Raw genomic sequence first — 21,803 nt, 5'->3', positions numbered from 1 at the left:
ACATATATGATAACGTAAGAAGACAGGGTCACAGTGTGTCTCCTTTTATCTGTATAGAATCCAAGGGTTAATACCCCAGGAATGGAGGTTATTGAACAGGGGGGGGGGGGGGGTTGTGCACAATATTGTCTGTTTATTGTGTTTGATGCTGCGACATGTGTGAGATGAGGCTCTGTCAATGTGCGAACAGTTGGGGGGGGTTTGGGAGATATGGCGCTGCCTTTTTTTTTTTTTTTTTTTTGTCACGTTCTCTCTTTAGTGCAGGGGCGGTCCTGCATGACACTCCATATGACCGGGTGTGGCCTCTTCAACTTCCTCTTTCTTGACCGGTGGTTGCAGGAGACTAAGCGTTTTCTCTGTGATCCGGGTCATAGGAGGTGGTGAGTGCCCCGGACATTGGGTATAAAGGTGCCATTTAATTTATATCTAGTCTGTAATAAAGGCGCAATCTATGGAGGACTCTGATATGTTAGAGGGTACTCCCTCTTTAATTAAACCTAATAACTGTGTCTATTGTGAGGAGACCCGGTTGATCTGCCTGCTCAACTCTGTTCCACATGCGTTGATAAGATTGCAATATCTAAAAAGAACAAGATATTTGGTTCAACTGAGCCGTCCACTTCTGAGAGTTCTCCGTCCCGCGAGGTGCGTTCCCTACATTCATCTCCGATTGCACATGCAGCTCCCCAGGCCGATACTAATCCTCCCACGGGAGGGGCCTTTTGGCCGCCAGAATTCGCTGAACAGTTAAAGGCGGCAGTTTCTGCGGCCTTCAATGCCTTACCACGCCCTGCTATGTGCAAGCAAAAGGTGAATCATAGCTATCCATTCCAGGGGTCATCTGGATGTCTCTGACATATTATCCGCTGATGAAGGTGACTCTGAATCTTCGGAGGACGCTCTTTCTGGGTCAGAATCAGCGACATCTAAGCTTACATCTGCGGAGGAGCCAGATTTTAAATTTAAGATGGAGCATTTACGCTTCCTGCTAAAAGAGGTCCTAGCTACGTTAGAGGTTCCGGAGTCACAACTGCAGGAGGAACCTTCAATCCCTAACTAGATAGGGTTTACAAGGACAGGGTGGTACCACAGACCTTCCCGGTTCCTGTCAAAATGGCTAATATTAAGAATGAATGGGAGAAACTTGGCTCATCATTTTCCCCTTCTACTTGTTTTAAAAAGCTGTTCCCCGTTCCGGACTCTCAGCTCGAACTGTGGGGGGCCAATCCTAAGGTGGATGGTGCTATTTCCACGCTCCTTATGCGTACGACTATCCCACTGAGGATAGTTCTTCATTCAAGGAGCACATGGATAAAAAATTGGAGTCCATGCTAAGGAAGATGTTCCAACTCACAGGGTTTGTTTTTCAACCGGCAGCTGCAGTCGCTGCGGTAGCTGGAGCTGCTACATATTGGTGTGACGCTCTGTCAGCTATGGTCGAGGTGGAGATTCCACGCAAAGAGAAACAGGAACGAATTAAGGTCTTAAGGGTAGCTCATTCGTTCATCTGCGATGCAAATATGCAGATTATTTGCCTGAATGCCAAGACATCAGGTTTTTCTGTTCTGGCCCATAGGGCTCTGTGGTTAAAGTCGTGGTCTGCGGACATGACTTCCAAGTCTAGATTACTTTCCCTGCCGTTTCAGGGGAAGGTTCTCTTGGTCCAGGTCTGGATTCCATCATATCCACGGTCACCGGGGTCAAGGGTGCTTTCCTACTGCAGGATAAGAAGAATAAGCCTAAGGGGTCTACTTTTCGTCCCTTTTGTTTGGACAAGTCTCAACGCCAGCAGCCTGCCGTGAAAACCGAGCAGTCCAAGGGATCTTGTAAACCAGCTCACTCTTGGAACAAGTCCAAGCAGAGTAAGAAGCCGGCCGAGACAAAATCGTCATGAATGGGCGGCCCCCAATCTGTCTCTGGATCATGTTGGGGGCAGACTATCTCTTTTTACGGATGCTTGGATAAGAGACGTTCAGATCCCTTGGGTTCTGGTGGTCATAGCCCAGGGCTACAGGATAAGAATCAAGACTCATCCGCCCAGAGGCAGATTCCTCCTGTCAAACTTATCTTCTAGACCAGAGAAGAGAGACGCCTTCCTAGGTTGCGTGAGGGATCTCTCCTCTCTCGGAGTTATCGCCCCAGTCCCTCTAGCAGAAAGAGGTCTGGGGTATTATTCAAACCTTTTCGTGGTTCGAAAGAAGGAGGGCACGTTTCGTCCAATTCTGTACCTAAAGTGCCTAAACAAGTTTCTGTCATTCCCATCATTTAAAATGGAGATGATCAGATCGATTCTGCCCCTAGTTCAAGAAGGAGAGTTTATGATGCCAATAGACCTGAAGGATGCTTACCTTCACGTGCCAATCTACAAGGACCACTTCAAATTCCTAAGATTCGCATTTCTTGACCAACACTACCAGTTTGTGAACTTACCATTCGTTCTGGGAGCGTTGCTCGCGGTTGCGAAAGCCAGAGGTATTGCAGTGGCTCCTTATTTGGACGATATCCTGGTACAGGCTCCATCCTGCAGTCTCGCCGAGGATCTCTCAAGGGCTCTTCTTCTTCTCCTTCGATCCCATGGATGGAAGATAAATGAAAGAAAGAGTTCTCTGGTCCCCAGCAACAGGGTGGAATTCCTGGGTACGATAATAGATTCCATATCCATGAAGATATTCTTGACAGATCAGAGACATTCCAAGATTGCGCCCAACTGTCTTTCCCTTCAGCCCTCCTCAAGGACATCTGTGGCCAGGTGTATGGAGGTGATTGGGCTCATGGTATCCAGCATAGATGTCATTCCATTCGCCAGGTTCCATCTCAGACCTCTTCAGTTATGCATGTTGAGACAGTGGAACGGCGATCACTCAGATCTATCCCAACAGATTTATCTGGACGGTCGAGTGAGGGAATCCCTCTCTTGGTGGGCCTGCCCGGCACAGCTTTCCCAGGGGACATCCTTCTTGAGACCATCCTGGGAGATTGTGTCCACGGCCACAAGTCTATCAGGATGGGGTGCCAGAAGGGCACAGGGCAGGTGGACTCGAGAGAAGTCGACTTTGCCAATAAATATTCTGGAACTTTGAGCGATATTCAATGCTATGAGGGCTTGGCCCCACCTGAGGTTGTCCCGATTCATCAGATTCAAGTCGGACAACATTACCTCGGTGGCTTACATAAACCATCAGGGGGAACGAGAAGCTCCCTAGCCATGAGGGAAGTATCTCGGATTCTAGAATGGGCAGAGACCCACAACTGTTCGCTCTCAGCGATCCACATTCTGGGTGGGGACAACTGGGAAGCGGATTTTCTCAGCAGACAATCGTTTTCATCCTGGGAATGGTCTCTCCATCCCGAGGTGTTTGCGGAGATCTGCAACAGATGGGGGACGCCGGAGATAGATCTCATGGTATTCAGACTCAACTTCAAGCTACCCAGATACTGGTCGCGGTCCAGGGACCCCCAGGCACACCTTGGCTGGGCCTTGGGAGTTCAACCCAATTTACATTTTTCCAGCGTTGCCACTCCTTCCTCAAGTGGTGGCCCGCATAAAACAGGAGCATGCTTCGACCATTCTGATTGCTCCGTTGTGGCCGCGGAGGACGTGGTTTGCGGATCTGGTGGGGATGTCATCGTCTCCTCCTTGGAGGTTACCCTGTCGCAGAGATCTGCTGGTTCAGGATCCCTTTCTACACCAAAATCTCGATTCTCTGAGGCTGACTGCGTGGGGATTGAACGCCTAGTCTTGGCCAAGAGAGGTTTTTCTGAGAGAGTGATCGATACTCTCATACAGGCCAGGAAACCGGTCATTCGTCGCATCTATCATAATGTGTGGAGGACCTACTTATCCTGGTGTAAGGAACGTGGATATCCCTGGCACAAGGTTAGGGTATCCAAGATTCTGGCTTTTCTCCAGGATGGTCTGGACAAAGGTCTTGCTGCCAGTTCCTTAAAGGGACAAATTTCGGCTTAATCGGTGCTGTTACACAAGAAGCATGCGGAGCTTCCTGATATTCAGTCCTTTGTTCAGGCTCTGGTTAGGATCAGACCTGTCTTTAGAAATTCGGCTCCTCCTTGGAGCTTAAACTTGGTTCTTAATATTTTGCAGAGGGCTCCGTTTGAGCCTATGCATTCACTTGACATTAAGATTCTTTCCTGGAAGGTTCTATTCCTACTGGCTATCGCATCAGCTCGCAGAGTTTCTGATTTAGCGGCTTTGCAATGTGAGCCACCTAACTTGGTTTTTCACGCTGATAAGGCTGTTCTTCGCACTGGATTGGGGTTTCTCCCTAAGATTGTGTCAATCAATCAGGAAATAGTAGTTCCTTCCTAGTGTCCTAACCCTTCTTCATCTCAGGGAAGGTAACTTCATAACTTGGATGTGGTTCGGGCATTGAAGTTTTATCTTCAGGCCACGAAGGACTTCAGACAGACTTCGTCTTTATTTGTTGTGTATTCAGGGAAGCGCAGGGGGCAGAGGGCCTCTTCCACTTCACTGGCTTTTTGGTTGAGAAACATTATTCGTTTGGCCTATGAGACAGCGGGACATAAACCTACTCAGAAGATTACGGCTCACTCAACTAGGGCTGTGGCCTCTTCTTGGGCCTTTAAGAACGAGGCTTCTAGGGAGCAGATTTGTAAGGCAGCTACTTGGTCCTCCTTACATACTTTTACAAAATTTTACCAGTTTGATGTTTTTGCTTCGGCAGAAGCAGCTTTTGGCAGAAAGGTTCTGCAGGCTGTGGTGCCCTCAGTTTAGGGTCCGTCTCTTTTTACTCTCCCGTTTTTTTCATTCAGTGTCCTCTAGAGCTTGGTTATTTGTTCCCACAAGTAATGAATGAAGCAGTGGACTCCTCCCATTAAGATGGAAGTGGACAGTGGACTCCTCCCATTAAGATGGAAGTGGACAGTGGACTCCTCCCATTAAGATGGAAAACATAAATTATGCTTACCTGATAATTTAATTTCCATCTGAGGGAGGAGAGTCAACTGCTCCCGCCCGTTTCTCTGGTGGGTGGACCTAAATTAAGTATTGTTCTTCTGGCACCATTTATACCCTGATATTTCTCCTACTGTTCCTTGGCAGAATGACTGGGGGATGAGGGGAGTGGGGAAGGTATTTAAGCCTTTGGCTGGGGTGTCTTTGCCTCCTCCTGGTGGCCAGGTTCTTAATTCCCACAGATGGAAATTAAATTATCAGGTAAGCATAATTTATGTTTTTTACACAAAAGTTAGAGGGTTTAATGTCCCTTTAATTTATTCTTACAATAACTCTATGCATATCTCTGGTGTTTTGAATTACCTTACAGAGCTTGTCCTTATTTCCACAACTGGAAATTAACCTCCCTTTCTGTAAAGAGCTACTTTTCAGAATTTTCCACCCTCCAATTTGAGTTTAAGACCCCTTGCTCTTTTTGTGAAAAATTATTTTATCCTCATCTTTACTGAATTCATTAATATACTTGAAAGTTTCTATCACTTCTTCCTCTCCTTTATGGGTCATCTAAGCTCTATATATTAGTGAATGGGCTTCCTAGAATGATATATGAACTAGAGACTGTAGAATCTGTTCCGGTGAATCTGTTCCGGTGAATCGAACGGGGATGATCCTGATATATATGCAATTTATTACTGAACATTAGGTAATATTTAATTTCTTTCACAGATATCCTGATGCTATTAATGACTGATGTCCTGATCCTTCTCCAAGAAAAGGACCAGAAGTACTTCTTCCCCACACTGGTGAGAATTTATAGTTAAATCAGTTAAGAACCATTTAGTTGTCAAGTTTAATCTGAACAAGCAGACAAGGCAGTTCTATGTAATGGTTGTGCACTATGGTTGATCTGAATGACTCATTGCCTCGCGTGGTTCACAGTGCCTATTTTCCTGTATTTACAGGACAAGCCAGCAGTGATCTCCTTGCAGAATCTGATTGTCCGTGACATTGCAAACCAAGAGAAGGGCATGTTTCTGATAAGTGCAAAGCCCCCAGAGATGTACGAGGTGCACGCTGCCTCCAAAGAGGAACGTAACACATGGATGAAGATCATTGCACAGTCAGTCCAAGTGTAAGTAACAACGTATACTCAGAGGGAGGCTTAACTGCGCATTAAAATAAAACATATCTTTTACCTCCTGCAACAACAATAATCCATCAACTAAATAAATTATAGGCTGTCCATGATCAGTCTTGGAAGCAGTGAATCATGAATCCATGAATGATCATAGGTCACTCTAAAAAGAAACTACAGGAGGCTTTGAGCAGTATTGTGCAGTAGTAAGATGAGCAAGATAAAATTTGTACCTGATCACTAATATTTTTGCCAGTTTTGGGAGAAATTGATGTAAGCTGTTCTGCTTCAGTTTTTTCTGCAATGACTTGTCATGCCACAATGTTACATTTTAGATGTCCCAAAAGAGAGGATTTTCCATTGATTGAGACTGAAGTGGAGACCAAACAGAGGAAGCTAAAAGGTTTGCATCTCCGTGATACTCTTTACCATCCCTATAAACATTTGTTAGAACTTAAGATGTGCCCCATGAAAGGTCTATTTACCCAAGATTGTCATGTTTTTAACCCAGAGGTCATCCAGCAAAAAGACAGAGAAGTGATTGAGCTCCTGGAAGAAAAAGTGAATCTCTTTTCCAAAATGGTCCAACTGCAAGTTGGTGAGGAATCCTCTGGATTTTCAGTGAACACCCGCAGCCTCTTCAGGACAGACTCAACAGACAGCTACCGTGGGGAGAAACTGATCAATGAAGTCATTAAAGAGGGTGAGTTTAGAAAGAGTAACAGAAGTGCTGGGAATTATGTGGGCATTAGGACAGGGAAGCTAAAGTGAAAAGATGGATTCACAATTTTGAGGCTTTTAAGCTGAGTTTGGAGGACGCTAGTGATTGGACTTTATAAGAGAAATTGTGATGACTTCAGAAAGGCAGCAAGGATACTACATTTTAGATGAATTAAAGTCAAATTAAATCTTGGGGAGAAGAAAATAAAAGGGGGTTTTAAATCTTTTTTTTTTTTTGCTTTTTATAAAACATGTTTTTGTGGGAAATTGTTGTTTTTTTTTGGTCATGATACACTTAGTGGTCCACCAACAGAGCTGTGGAAACCGTTTTTATCACCCAGTGAGCAATCTCAACACAATTCCTTTTTTTTTTCTAATTCAGTTTAAACAGCTGTAACATAACCTTTTTCATGCACAAATATTTAAATCTTTCAAATGCATTAATATTTTGCATTTAATGTCCCTTTAAAAATAAATGCATTCTGCTCTTTTTGGTATGTAATTGAAGTTAGTTGGATACAGATTCCTACTTCATGAATGTTATTGTACAGGAAATACACTGAATGCAATTAAAACTATTAGAAAGTGCTGCAGACTGTATAAACAAATCTGAAAAGAAAATCATATGACCTCGTTATGGGTGAATCTGGACTTGCTGTACTATAACAGAGATTATTATTATTAAGGTCAGTTTGTAAGAAAGTCTGATCATAGAAAGATTTAAAAAGTGACTGCTTCAAGGTACATGGAAGCTATCATCTATCTTTCTCTTGGTATTGTGTGTTAAAACTTTCCATGAAAACTTACTGAGAGGTAGGCTATGGAGCATGCACGTGTCTATATTAATGATAAATTATTATATGTTAAATAATTATTTTATATACTGTTTATGTTTATTAAATGAAACCAAGTATTGAGTGAGCTGTCTGTATAACTCTTTTTCACTTTACAGTGGAAGCATTAAAAGACCTGATTCTGGGGACAGGAACAGAGATCCTGTTTGCTCGGACGGAACAAAACAACTCATCTGACTCTTGCAATACTGTAAATACCCAGCCCAATGATACCATAAGTGAGTGAGCACCAAACCATGACAGAATGTCTTTAAATAAGTATTGTGTGTGTGTATAAATAAATAAATAATATATATATATATATATATATATATATATATATATATTTATATATATTACTAAGCTGTCTTGTTTTCTGCCTGCTGTTTAATTAAACCATCTGTTCATGTGTTACCTTCATGCAGATGGGGACACAAGCAGCGTCAATGGGTCTTTGGAGCCGAGCAAAGAAGAAGATACTAATCACAAGGTGAGAGAAACCTCATGCAATAATCTCATAAGGCAAAGAGATAAAAGTATCTTTACATAATAGAATACCCCACATCATAATCTGCAAAACATATAATATATAGAACGTTACAATAAGCTTATCATATATCTGTTAGTCTCTGTTTCTTATTTGTTTACTGTGATTCTGCTCTTTTTAGGATCGCAATGGAAATCAGTTGCAGCATAAAAGCCCTCAAGAGGTAGTGTGTACTTTATGTGTATAATGAGTTGTGTGCTCACCTGCATGCGTCCACCATCTGCTGGGTGATTTGTCTAATATCTCTGTCTCCTTTATTTACAGGAGGCAGCGCAGAAGCTTGTCAGCATATACAGCTTGCTACATGGCTTGCAGGTAATGACACCCTCTCAAGTAAGGTACTGCCATGTCAGATCCTTCTTCCCTTTCCAGACCTCTCTCCACAACCCCAAGTCCCTCATCTCCATTACTCTGAGATCCTTTACAGCTTCACAGGTCAGATCCTTCAACCCAAGGATGATTACTTCACCTCCTCCCAGATCAGCTCATTCACCTCTGCACACATCAGACTGTTCATCTTCCTCAGTCAGATTATTCACCTCCACACACATCAGACTGTTCATCTTCTTCAGTTAGATTATTCACCTCCACACACATCAGACTGTTCATCTTCCTCAGTCAGATTATTCACCTCCACACACATCAGACTGTTCATCTTCCTCAGTCAGCTCATTCACCTCCACACACATCAGACTGTTCATCTTCCTCAGTCAGATTATTCACCTCCACACACATCAGACTGTTCATCTTCCTCAGTCAGCTCATTCACCTCCACACACATCAGACTGTTCATCTTCTTCGGTTAGATTATTCACCTCCACACACATCAGACTGTTCATCTTCCTCAGTGAGATTATTCACCTCCACACACATCAGACTGTTCATCTTCCTCAGTCAGATTATTCACCTCCACACACATCAGACTGTTCATCTTCCTCGGTCTGATTATTCGCCTCCACACACATCAGACTGTTCATCTTCCTTGGTCAGATTATTCACCTCCACACACATCAGACTGTTCATCTTCCTCAGTCAGATTATTCACCTCCGCACACATCAGACTGTTCATCTTCCTCAGTCAGCTCATTCACCTCCACACACATCTGACTGTTAGTCCTCCTCGGTCAGATTATTCACCTCCACACACATCAGACTGTTCATCTTCCTCAGTCAGATTATTCACCTCCACACACATCAGACTGTTCATCTTCCTCAGTCAGCTCATTCACCTCCACACACATCAGACTGTTAGTCCTCCTCGGTCAGATTATTCACCTCCACACACATCAGACTGTTCATCTTCCTCAGTCAGCTCATTCACCTCCGCACACATCAGACTGTTCATCTTCCTCAGTCAGATTATTTACCTCCACACACATCAGACTGTTCATCTTCCTCAGTAAGATTATTCACCTCCACACACATCAGACTGTTCATCTTCCTCGGTCAGATTATTTACCTCCACACACATCAGACTGTTCATCTTCCTCAATCAGATTATTTACCTCCACACACATCAGACTGTTCATCTTCCTCGGTCAGATTATTTACCTCCACACACATCAGACTGTTCATCTTCCTCAGTCAGCTCATTCACCTCCGCACACATCAGACTGTTCATCTTCCTCAGTCAGATTAATCACCTCCGCAAACATCAGACTGTTCATCTTCCTCAGTCAGATTATTCACCTCCGCACACATCAGACTGTTCATCTTCCTCAGTCAGATTATTCACCTCCACACACATCAGACTGTTCATCTTCCTCAGTCAGATTATTCACCTCCACACACATCAGACTGTTCATCTTCCTCAGTCAACTCATTCACCTCCGCACATATCAGACTGTTCATCTTCCTCAGCCAGATTATTCACCTCCACACACATCAGACTGTTCATCTTCCTCAGTCAGATTATTCACCTCCACACACATCAGACTGTTCATCTTCCTCGGTCTGATTATTCGCCTCCACACACATCAGACTGTTCATCTTCCTCAGTCAGATTATTCACCTCCGCACACATCAGACTGTTCATCTTCCTCAGTCAGCTCATTCACCTCCACACACATCTGACTGTTAGTCCTCCTCGGTCAGATTATTCACCTCCACACACATCAGACTGTTCATCTTCCTCAGTCAGATTATTCACCTCCACACACATCAGACTGTTCATCTTCCTCAGTCAGCTCATTCACCTCCACACACATCAGACTGTTAGTCCTCCTCGGTCAGATTATTCACCTCCACACACATCAGACTTTTCATCTTCCTCAGTCAGCTCATTCACCTCCGCACACATCAGACTGTTCATCTTCCTCAGTCAGATTATTTACCTCCACACACATCAGACTGTTCATCTTCCTCAGTAAGATTATTCACCTCCACACACATCAGACTGTTCATCTTCCTCGGTCAGATTATTTACCTCCACACACATCAGACTGTTCATCTTCCTCAGTCAGCTCATTCACCTCCGCACACATCAGACTGTTCATCTTCCTCAGTCAGATTAATCACCTCCGCAAACATCAGACTGTTCATCTTCCTCAGTCAGATTATTCACCTCCGCACACATCAGACTGTTCATCTTCCTCAGTCAGATTATTCACCTCCACACACATCAGACTGTTCATCTTCCTCAGTCAGATTATTCACCTCCACACACATCAGACTGTTCATCTTCCTCAGTCAACTCATTCACCTCCGCACACATCAGACTGTTCATCTTCCTCAGCCAGATTATTCACCTCCACACACATCAGACTGTTCATCTTCCTCAGTCAGATTATTCACCTCCGCACACATCAGACTGTTCATCTTCCTCAGTCAGATTATTCACCTGCACACACATCAGACTGTTCATCTTCCTCAGTCAGATTATTCACCTCCGCACACATCAGACTGTTCATCTTCCTCAGTCAGATTATTCACCTGCACACACATCAGACTGTTCATCTTCTTCGGTCAGATTATTAACCTCCACACACATCAGACTGTTCATCTTCCTCGGTCAGATTATTCACCTCCACACACATCAGACTGTTCATCTTCCTCAGTCAGCTCATTCACCTCCACACACATCAGACTGTTCATCTTCCTCAGTCAGATTATTTACCTCCACACACATCAGACTGTTCATCTTCCTCAGTCAGATGATTCAGCTCCACACACATCAGACTGTTCATCTTCCTCAATCAGATTATTCACCTCCACACACATCAGACTGTTCATCTTCCTCAGTCAGATTATTTACCTCCACACACATCAGACTGTTCATCTTCCTCAGTAAGATTATTCACCTCCACACACATCAGACTGTTTATCTTCCTCGGTCAGATTATTTACCTCCACACACATCAGACTGTTCATCTTCCTCAGTCAGCTCATTCACCTCCACACACATCAGACTGTTCATCTTCCTCAGTCAGATTATTTACCTCCACACACATCAGACTGTTCATCTTCCTCAGTCAGATGATTCAGCTCCACACACATCAGACTGTTCATTTTCCTCAATCAGATTATTCACCTCCACACACATCAGACTGTTCATCTTCTTCGGTCAGATTATTAACCTCCACACACATCAGACTGTTCATCTTCCTCGGTCAGATTATTCACCTCCACACACATCAGACTGTTCATCTTCCTCGGTCAGATTATTCACCTCCACACACATCAGACTGTTCATCTTCCTCAGTCAGATTATTTACCTCCACACACATCAGACTGTTCATCTTCCTCAGTCAGATGATTCAGCTCCACACACATCAGACTGTTCATCTTCCTCAATCAGATTATTCACCTCCACACACATCAGACTGTTCATCTTCCTCAGTCAGATTATTTACCTCCACACACATCAGACTGTTCATCTTCCTCAGTCAGATTATTCACCTCCACACACATCAGACTGTTCATCTTCCTCAGTCAGATTATTCACCTCCGCACACATCAGACTGTTCATCTTTCTCAGTCAGCTCATTCACCTCCGCACACATCAGACTGTTCATCTTCCTCAGCCAGATTATTCACCTCCACACACATCAGACTGTTCATCTTCCTCAGTCAGATTATTCACCTCCGCACACATCAGACTGTTCATCTTCCTCAGTCAGATTATTCACCTGCACACACATCAGACTGTTCATCTTCCTCGGTCAGATTATTCACCTCCACACACATCAGACTGTTCATCTTCCTCTGTTAGATTATTTACCTCCACACACATCAGACAGTTCATCTTCCTCGGTCAGATTATTTACCTCCACACACATCAGACTGTTCATCTTCCTCAGTCAGATTATTCACCTCCGCACACATCAGACTGTTCATCTTCCTCGGTCAGATTATTAACCTCCACACACATCAGACTGTTCATCTTCCTCGGTCAGATTATTTACCTCCACACACATCAGACTGTTCATCTTCCTCGGTCAGATTATTCACCTCCACACACATCAGACTGTTCATCTTCCTCAATCAGCTCATTCACCTCCACACACATCAGACTGTTAGTCCTCCTCGGTCAGATTATTCACCTCCACACACATCAGACTGTTCATCTTCCTCAGTCAGATTATTTACCTCCACACACATCAGACTGTTCATCTTCCTCAGTCAGATTATTCACCTCCACACACATCAGACTGTTCATCTTCCTCAGTCAGATTATTCACCTCCACACACATCAGACTGTTCATCTTCCTCAGTCAACTCATTCACCTCCGCACACATCAGACTGTTCATCTTCCTCAATCAGATTATTCACCTCCACACACATCAGACTGTTCATCTTCCTCAGTCAGATTTTTCACCTCCACACACATCAGACTGTTCATCTTCCTCAGTCAACTCATTCACCTCCGCACACATCAGACTGTTCATCTTCCTCAATCAGATTATTCACCTCCACACACATCAGACTGTTCATCTTCCTCAATCAGATTATTCACCTCCACACACATCAGACTGTTCCTCTTCCTCAGTCAGATTATTTACCTCCACACACATCAGACTGTTCATCTTCCTCAATCAGCTCATTCACCTCCACACACATCAGACTGTTCATCTTCCTCAGTCAGCTCATTCACCTCCACACACATCAGACTGTTAGTCATCCTCAGTCAGCTCATTCACCTCCACACACATCAGACTGTTAGTCCTCCTCGGTCAGATTATTCACTTCCACACACATCAGACTGTTCATCTTCCTCAGTCAGCTCATTCACCTTCACACACTTCAGACTGTTAGTCCTCCTCGGTCAGATTATTCACCTCCACACAAATCACATCTTTCCCTTGTTCACAGGTCATATTCATCCTCTCTACTTAAAGGCCATTACATTCTCTAATCAACACTAGACTTCTGTATGTTTAATCCTTGTAAAGATCCTATATCTTGCATATTGGATTCAGTGACGGTTCTATGTGGGTATGTGTAGCATCCCTCTTGAGCTGTAAAGGGCTACATATATTACATGTTCTGTGTATTTCATCTTTTTCACCACGTTTGTTAGCCCTCCAATTAGCCTTTCCCCCCCCCCCAAATATTAAGTTCAAGAACTGCCACTAATTAGATTCCTTGTTCTCTACAATGATCACACCTCTTACCTTAATCCTAACCTATGATCACTCATGCTTCTCTAAATTGGACAACTCATCTTTCCCAAAAAACTATCAGCTGTTCACAGATCAAACCGTTAAACCCTCCTATGGAAATTGTCCTGGTTACCCCTTCTCAGATTACATCCTCACACTGTTCTAGATCGGACGCCACATTCTAAATTACTCCATTATACTCTTTTCAGTCAGATTTCTTATCCTCCTCTATAATATATCTGTCACTCTCAGGCTGCCTTTCCAAGATCAAACCACTTTACGCCAAGTCCTATCCTCTTTACATTTTAACTATTTTTTTATCTGTTTTAACCTGTAAGATACGGTATGATCCCCATTCTTCATTTCATTGTTTTAAGCACCTTTGCAATATCAGTATATGCAGTATCTGCAGACTCTCTTTAATGACTTCAAGCCTGCCCTCTAGAACTCTAGAATAAGTTAAATTGATCTATACTTCATCACTTTTTATTGAAGCAAGAGTATGTGTTAACATACATGATATGCAGTATCTTATAGCTTATACACATTTTAAGTAGTTGTTTTCTGATATATTTTTGTCCTTCTAGTATTACATTTGCCTCAACCTATTGCAGAAACTAAAGTTTGTTTATTAAATATGTAAAACCATAATTGAATGTGGTATTTTAAAGTATTATTTTATTGCTATCTGTGTCCTAGGCCCTGGTTGCTCAGCAGGATACAATGATAGAGCTTCAACTACAAGATGGCAGTGAAAAGAAAGAGCGTCTTTCACGTACAAACTCACGGGATACAGCCCTACCTGATCACCTGTCTAAGAGCATAGACAAGCAAGGCACAGAACTGACCCTTCTCCAGCGCCAGCACACCCTACTTCAGGAAGAACTTCGCAGGTGCAGGAGGCAATGCGAGGAGAGAGCGCAGGAGGCTGGAATGCTGGAAACCAAGCTCAGAGAAAGCGAGCAGACTAGGCTTAAGCTGGAACAAGAGGTGGAGGAAGAGAAAAAACAGACAGCTCAACTACAGAGAGAGAAGAGCAATGTAGGAATAGAGGCCATTAGGATACCAAGGATGACAGACCCACGTAGAAGGAGCTTGCCTGCAGGAGATGCCCTGTATCAGACCTTTACTCCACCTCAGGTACCTGTGGAAGCTACCCTCCTGATATTGACAATGTAAACGCTGGTTTCCCAGACCTCGTGTGTCTGGAGTACAAGAAGATAGCTTACTAAGCCAAGTTTAATGTTCATAACAGTACAGTTCACGTAGATCTGAACTTTAAATGAACAGTGAATACTTAAAGATTTTAATGTAAAATGTTTATGCATAGTAACATTGATTAATTTTTACCCCCTTTTCTGTAAAATACTGAGTTGTTTTCAGAATTGCACACTTCAGACTTCACAAGCCAAACTTTGCAAACATTCTGAAGACTCTCTCCTATAGGCATATAAACCAGATATTGTGGAGCATTTTCATAATGCTTAGTGACCAGATCTCATCTGGCATAAGAACAAAATCTTTTATTCTGTGGCTTGTTTAGAAGATAAAACCTTTTTTTTTCTTCTTGTTTTTGGGCAGATTTCCAGGTTAATTTTATTTTTACTCTGAAATCTGTAAACACCAGATGTCTTACTGGGCAATTTCAGAACACTATCATTTTCTTCATTGTCTTTTTAAACATGTCCGTTTCTTTTTCATTTAAAAAAATAGTTCTTTAGTTAGCTGTATCACACAACCACTCTTTACCTGTGTGGCAGATAAGAATTTATAGTCCCAATACGTCTGCCCATATTTCCTATAAAGTATAAGCTTCATTAGATTATAAAATAGCCTTCAGCGTACCCAAGGCATTGTTGAAGCCTCCCACTGTGTTTATTCCATGGATCATACTTTTAGCCTCAGCCTTATTAGGTCCCTTAATTCACTAAGGGTTAAATTACAAGTGGAGAGCTAATTAATCATGCGCCCGTAAACAGTCAAATTCGCCCGTTTACAGGCGCTCAATAAATAATCAGCTATTACAAGTGGCTTAGTATTGCTACCTCGAGCATGAGATAACAATTAGCACTCATAAAATTAACCAGAGATCAGCTTTGGTTCATTTTATAAATGTCCCCCAATTGGCCCCAAAATTACATATAGTGTTGCTTTATTAAAAAAAAAAAATGAGTATCTTTAATTTTATTAAAAAAACAAACTGCAAAATGCAGTTTTATGTTGTTATAGTTGGCGGGTGTGGAGTGTTAGAAAAAATAGCTCTGAAAAGTACCTTTACATTGTGGTCTATGGAGACCGTGTGTTCTCAATAAATATATATCTATATGCTTATATACATATTTATTTAAATTTGTTGCCCATCGCTGAGCAACTTACCCCCTTATTTGCGCAAGGTTCTCAGCTGTGTCTCACGACATGAGAACGAGGCATTCATTGGAGCCTATGTAAGTGCTCTCTCGTGAGCACAAAGCTTCCATGCAATATTGTAATGCCAGCGCACATTTGCGTACGCTGGTATTACTAAGTTGAGCACTAATATCGATTTGGTCGAAGCGATATTTTGTGCTCCACTTATAATCTAGCCTTAAATGTTTCTATCACTCCTCTTTCGCTTCTCTCTTCTAAGCTGTACATATTTAGGTATTTGAGTCTTTCTGAATTTTAATTTTTAAACCATGTACTGTATTGGAAGCCTGCAGCTGAACAGATTAAGTTTATTTATAGCATTCTAAAAATATGGCCTCCAGATCTGTACACAATACCCAAGATTAAATCTATCTAGCAATCTGTAAAGTGGACCAACCTATTTCTGCTGCAGATACCTCTGCCTATACAACCAAGCATTGGCCTTACTTACTTCAATACTACATTGTTTACCAAATTTTAAATAATCTGAAATAATAATTCCCAAGTGTTGTTCCATATATATAACAGTCCGTAGTGTTAGATTTAATATTAGTTTGATGTTCTAAATAATTTACAGGTAGTATAAAATTCTATTTTCTCTTCATATTTTATGCTCACATTCCATTTTTCTTTTTTTCTGTTTGTGTCATATAAATAGCTACAGCAAGACCGGAGGTTCTCTTCTCTGGATGGCCCAATTCCCACCATTTCCTTCTATGAAGATGTTGATAACCAGAAAGATGACCTCAGCGATCTGACAGCACTAGAGAGACTGCCAGAGACGGTAGATACAGAGTCTTCAGAAGAGGAGGGAGGGGGTCCACCAACCTCACCATCTAGCACGCGAGGTATGTGCCGCCTAACTGGGAATCCCATCCTGATACTAACATAAGCACTTTAACTGCACATAATCCGGCTTCATACAGTTTGTATCTACCTCTTTCCTATCTCCTGTTAAGCACCAAAATAATTTGGGTTTTGACGTTTTTTTACATAAAGTGACATAAAAGTCAAAACGTCATGGTTCAGATAGAGCAGGGGTTTTCAAAGTCTTAGGCAGTGGGCCTCCTCCTGATTTTTACAAGATAGAGCCCCTCCCATAATAAATGTTACTTTATGTTTTCTCTTTTTTTTAGTTTTAATTTGGGGAAATTACATCCGATCCAGGGTTCACACACAGCTCTCAACCATAGTGCTTGCTGATCAAAACAACACAACACAGTCTCTGGGTGATTTTGATCCCATTGCCTTTCTTCCACCTGCGCCCACACTATTTGACTTATTCCACCTTAAAAACTGTTCTGTGCTTTGCAAAAGTCAGCTGATTTCCATAAGATAGTGTGACGTGTCACTGCTCTTGCACCTCCCCCTTATATTCTCTAGCGCCCCCCCCATGGTGAGGCCCGCCTCACACTACGATATAGTGTGCTCCTTTCTTCTATTATACAATTTATTTTGTTCTCTTGGTATTCTTTTTTGAAAAACGTCCCTAGGTAGGCTCAGGAGCAGCAATGCACTACTGGGAGCTATCTGCCGATTGGGGGCTGCACACATATGCCTCTTGTAATTGATTCACCATATGTGCTCCCAGTAGTAAACTACTTCTCTGGAGCTGCAGGGGATGAACACAAAGGGAATGTGATCAATCCCATATTTACTTAAGCAATAGTGCTATTCTCTAAAGCATAAACATTTTTGCACTTTTATGTCCCTTTAAACATTTAACATGTATTTCTTTCTATGACAATTGTAGTTACATTTTTTTAAAATTGATTCTGCATGCTTACTGGCTGATTACAACAACTCCTGTGGTTATATTGGTGGACAAAGACACACATACACGCACTATCACACATTTTAAAATAAACAAATATAAAATGACCTAAAGATTTCTATAACCCTAACATAATTCTTTAGACCAAGTAATTTATAATATTTCTCCCTAAAATGGTCTTTCAATTATGTGATGATTTCGCTACCCCTTTCTTTCATTCTAGCTGTACATAAATGTCTTTTGGCCCCTCTAGAAATATTTACTTTATAACTGAATTAAACTAACAATAATGGTAGTTCCCCTGAGAAGTCTTATTTCTGATTTATTGATTTCTCTTGTAAGGTGTATCCAGTCCACGGATTCATCCTTTACTTGTGGGATATTCTCCTTCCTAACAGGAAGTGGCAAAGAGAGCACACAGCAGAGCTGTCCATATAGCTCCCCCTCTAGCTCCACCCCCCAGTCATTCTCTTTGCCGGCTCTAAGCAATAGGGTCCCTCTCGGGAGGGTAAAGTGAATGTGGTGTTTGAATTGTAGTTTTCTCCTACATTGTTGTGTCCGGTCCACGGCTTCATCCTTACTTGTGGGATATTCCCATTCCCTACAGGAAATGGCAAAGAGAGCACACAGCAAAGCTGTCCATATAGCCCCCCTCTGGCTCCGCCCCCAGTCATTCTCTTTGCCGCTCTGAACAAGTAGCATCTCCACGGGGATGGTAAAGAGTATGTGGTGTTAGCTTGGTCGTTCAATCTAGCTTATGTGTTTCCACCGTTCCCTCTCCTTCCCAGGCTAGTAGCCAGGATCAAACAGGAGAAAGCTTCAGTGATTCTAATAGCTCCTGCATGGCCACGCAGGACTTGGTATGCAGACCTGGTGAATATGTCATCGGCTCCACCATGGAAGCAACCTTTGAGGCAGGACCTTGTAGTACAAGGTCCATTCGAACATCCAAATCTAGTTTCTCTGCAACTGACTGCTTGGAAATTGAACGCTTGATTCTATCTAAGCGTGGGTTTTCGGAATCTGTTATAGATACTCTGGTTCAGGCCAGAAAACCTGTGACTAGGAAAATTTACCATAAGATATGTCAAAAATATATCTGTTGGTGCGAATCCAAGGGTTACTCATGGAGTAAAATTAGGATTCCTAGGATACTTTCCTTTCTCCAAGAGGGTTTGGATAAAGGTTTGTCAGCTAGTTCTCTAAAAGGACAGATATCTGCTCTGTCTGTCTTGTTGCACAAACGTCTGGCAGCCGTGCCAGATGTACAAGCGTTTGTACAGGGGTTAGTTAGAATCAAGCCTGTCTACAGACCTATGACTCCTCCATGGAGTCTAAACTTAGTTCTTTCAGTTCTTCAAGGGGTTCCGTTTGAACCTTTGCATTCCATAGATTTTAAGTTACTATCTTGGAAAGTTCTGTTTTTGGTTGCTATTTCTTCTGCTAGAAGAGTTTCTGAATTGTCTGCTTTGCAGTGTACTTCACCCTATCTGGTATTCCATAAGGATAAGGTAGTTTTACGTACCAAACCTGGTTTTCTTCCAAAGGTGGTTTCCAACAGGAATATTAACCAGGAAATAGTTGTTCCTTCTCTGTGTCCGAATCCAGTTTCGAAGAAGGAACGTTTGTTACATAACCTAGATGTAGTTCGTGCTTTAAAATTCTATTTAGAAGCAACAAAGGATTTCAGACAGACATCTTCTTTGTTTGTTGTCTATTTTGGTAAGAGGAGAGGTCAGAAAGCTACTGCTACCTCTCTTTCCTTTTGGCTAAAAAGCATCATCCGATTAGCTTATGAGACTGCCAGCCGGCAGCCTCCTGAACGAATTACAGCTCACTCTACTAGAGCTGTGGCTTCCACATGGGCCTTCAAGAATGAGGCTTCTGTTGAACAGATCTGTAAGGCAGCGACTTGGTCTTCTCTGCATACTTTTGCCAAATTTTACAAATTCGATACTTATGCTTCTTCGGAGGCTATTTTTGGGAGAAAGGTTTTGCAAGCTGTGGTGCCTTCCGTTTAGGTTACCTGACTTGTTCCCTCCCTTCATCCGTGTCCTAAAGCTTTGGTATTGGTTCCCACAAGTAAGGATGAAGCCGTGGACCGGACACACCAATGTAGGAGAAAACAGAATTTATGTTTACCTGATAAATTTCTTTCTCCTACGGTGTGTCCGGTCCACGGCCCGCACTGGCTTTTAGTCAGGTTTAAAATTTTTATTTTTCTGTACACTACAGTCACCACGGCACCTTATAGTTTCTCCTTTTTCTCCTAACCGTCGGTCGAATGACTGGGGGGCGGAGCCAGAGGGGGGGCTATATGGACAGCTTTGCTGTGTGCTCTCTTTGCCATTTCCTGTAGGGAATGAGAATATCCCACAAGTAAGGATGAAGCCGTGGACTGGACACACCGTAGGAGAAAGAAATTTATCAGGTAAACATAAATTCTGTTTTTGTTTTCTACAAGCAAAAGTTTGTTATTTTAAATGGTACCGGTTTGTACTATTTACTCTCTAGCAGAAAAGAGATGAAGATTTCTGCAGAGCGGATGATGATTTTAGCATGTTGTAACTAAAATCCACTGCTGTTCCCACACAGGACTGAGGAGTACCAGAAAACTTCAGTTGGGGGGAACGGTTTGCAGATTAGACTGCAATAAGGTATGTTCAGTCATTTATTTCTAGACAAGACTGTGATAATGCTAGAAGAGACTGACAAGATCCCCATGAGGGAAGGGTAAGCTTTATTCAGAGACTAAGTATGGAATTACAAGCTTACATAACAGGGCTAATTTATGCTGGTTGACACTATTTTATGGCAAGTTGACACTTTTTTATGGCAAACGATTTTTACTAATAAATATCGTTTTTTTGAGACACTTTGAAGGGCCTTTTGGTTTTCTTTCAGGGGTTGTTACCCACATGGCTAATATTATAACTCTTGGGAGTGTTTCTTAGGCCTCACAGCACCGGAGTAAGGTGGGAGGGGCCTAATTTCGCGCCTCAGATGCGCAGTTAGATTGACTAGATCTTCAGGCTGTGTTCACATGGAGGCTCCTGCTACAGTTTGAGGACACATAAGAAGCTTTTTCCCCATAAATCTGACTTCTAAGGGAAGGTAGGGCCACAGCAGAGCTAAAGTTGTTTTAACCGGTCTGTTAGCTTACTATTGATCCGGTTTGGGCATTAAGGGGTTAATCGATTTTTTTTGCTAGTTGTGCAATCTTACCAATGCTTTAGGTACATACTGTGAAAATTTCAGAAAGTTTGGTGCATTTTTCACTGTTTTGGAAAATTGTGTGCCTTTTTTATTTCTTAAAGGCACAGTAATGTTTTTTGCAAAGTGTGTTTTTGCTTGATTAAAGTGATTTCTAAGCCTGTTTGTGTTACTACTAGTCTGTTAAACATGTCTGACACCAAGGAAAATCCTTGTTCAATGTGTTTAGAAGCCATGGTGGAACCCCCTCTCAGAATGTGTCCCACTTGTACTGATATGTCTATACACTTTAAAGATCATATTGTTGCACTTAAAAATGTGGCCCAAGATGATTCTCAGACTGAAGGTAACGAGGGTAGCCCGTCAACATCTCCCCAAGTGTCTCAACCAGTTACGCCCGCTCAAGCGACGCCTAGCACCTCTAGTGCGTCTAACTCTTTTACCTTACAAGAATTAGCGGCAGTCATGGATAATTCCCTCTCAGTATTCTTATCTAGACTGCCCGTGTTACCTGCAAAGCACGATAGCTCTGTTTTAAGAACAGATTATGAGCATCATGACGCTTTAGTAGCCGTATCCGATATACCCTCACAACGCTCTGAAGTGGGGGCGAGGGATTTGATGTCTGAGGGAGAAGTTTC

General features: G+C 42.5%; 1 protein-coding gene across 4 annotated transcripts in view; it reads left to right on the top strand.

The window, feature by feature from the left end:
• ARHGEF2 (Rho/Rac guanine nucleotide exchange factor 2) overlaps positions 1-21,803 on the top strand; it is a 918,648-nt gene that overhangs the window by 883,094 nt on the left and 13,751 nt on the right. For all 4 annotated transcript variants that reach the window (XM_053704543.1, XM_053704550.1, XM_053704538.1 and 1 more), the window contains 10 exons: positions 5,660-5,736; positions 5,896-6,065; positions 6,404-6,471; positions 6,580-6,771; positions 7,741-7,860; positions 8,047-8,111; positions 8,290-8,331; positions 8,433-8,483; positions 14,469-14,909; positions 16,834-17,023. In XM_053704543.1, coding sequence (XP_053560518.1) covers positions 5,660-5,736; positions 5,896-6,065; positions 6,404-6,471; positions 6,580-6,771; positions 7,741-7,860; positions 8,047-8,111; positions 8,290-8,331; positions 8,433-8,483; positions 14,469-14,909; positions 16,834-17,023 — 1,416 coding nt within the window. The remainder of the gene's footprint in view (positions 1-5,659; positions 5,737-5,895; positions 6,066-6,403; positions 6,472-6,579; positions 6,772-7,740; positions 7,861-8,046; positions 8,112-8,289; positions 8,332-8,432; positions 8,484-14,468; positions 14,910-16,833; positions 17,024-21,803) is intronic.

Source organism: Bombina bombina, chromosome 1 (assembly GCF_027579735.1).
Source record: "Bombina bombina isolate aBomBom1 chromosome 1, aBomBom1.pri, whole genome shotgun sequence".
Lineage (NCBI taxonomy): Eukaryota > Metazoa > Chordata > Amphibia > Anura > Bombinatoridae > Bombina > Bombina bombina.
Note: the sequence above shows the minus strand (reverse complement) of the source record. Positions and strands in the feature narration are given on the sequence as shown.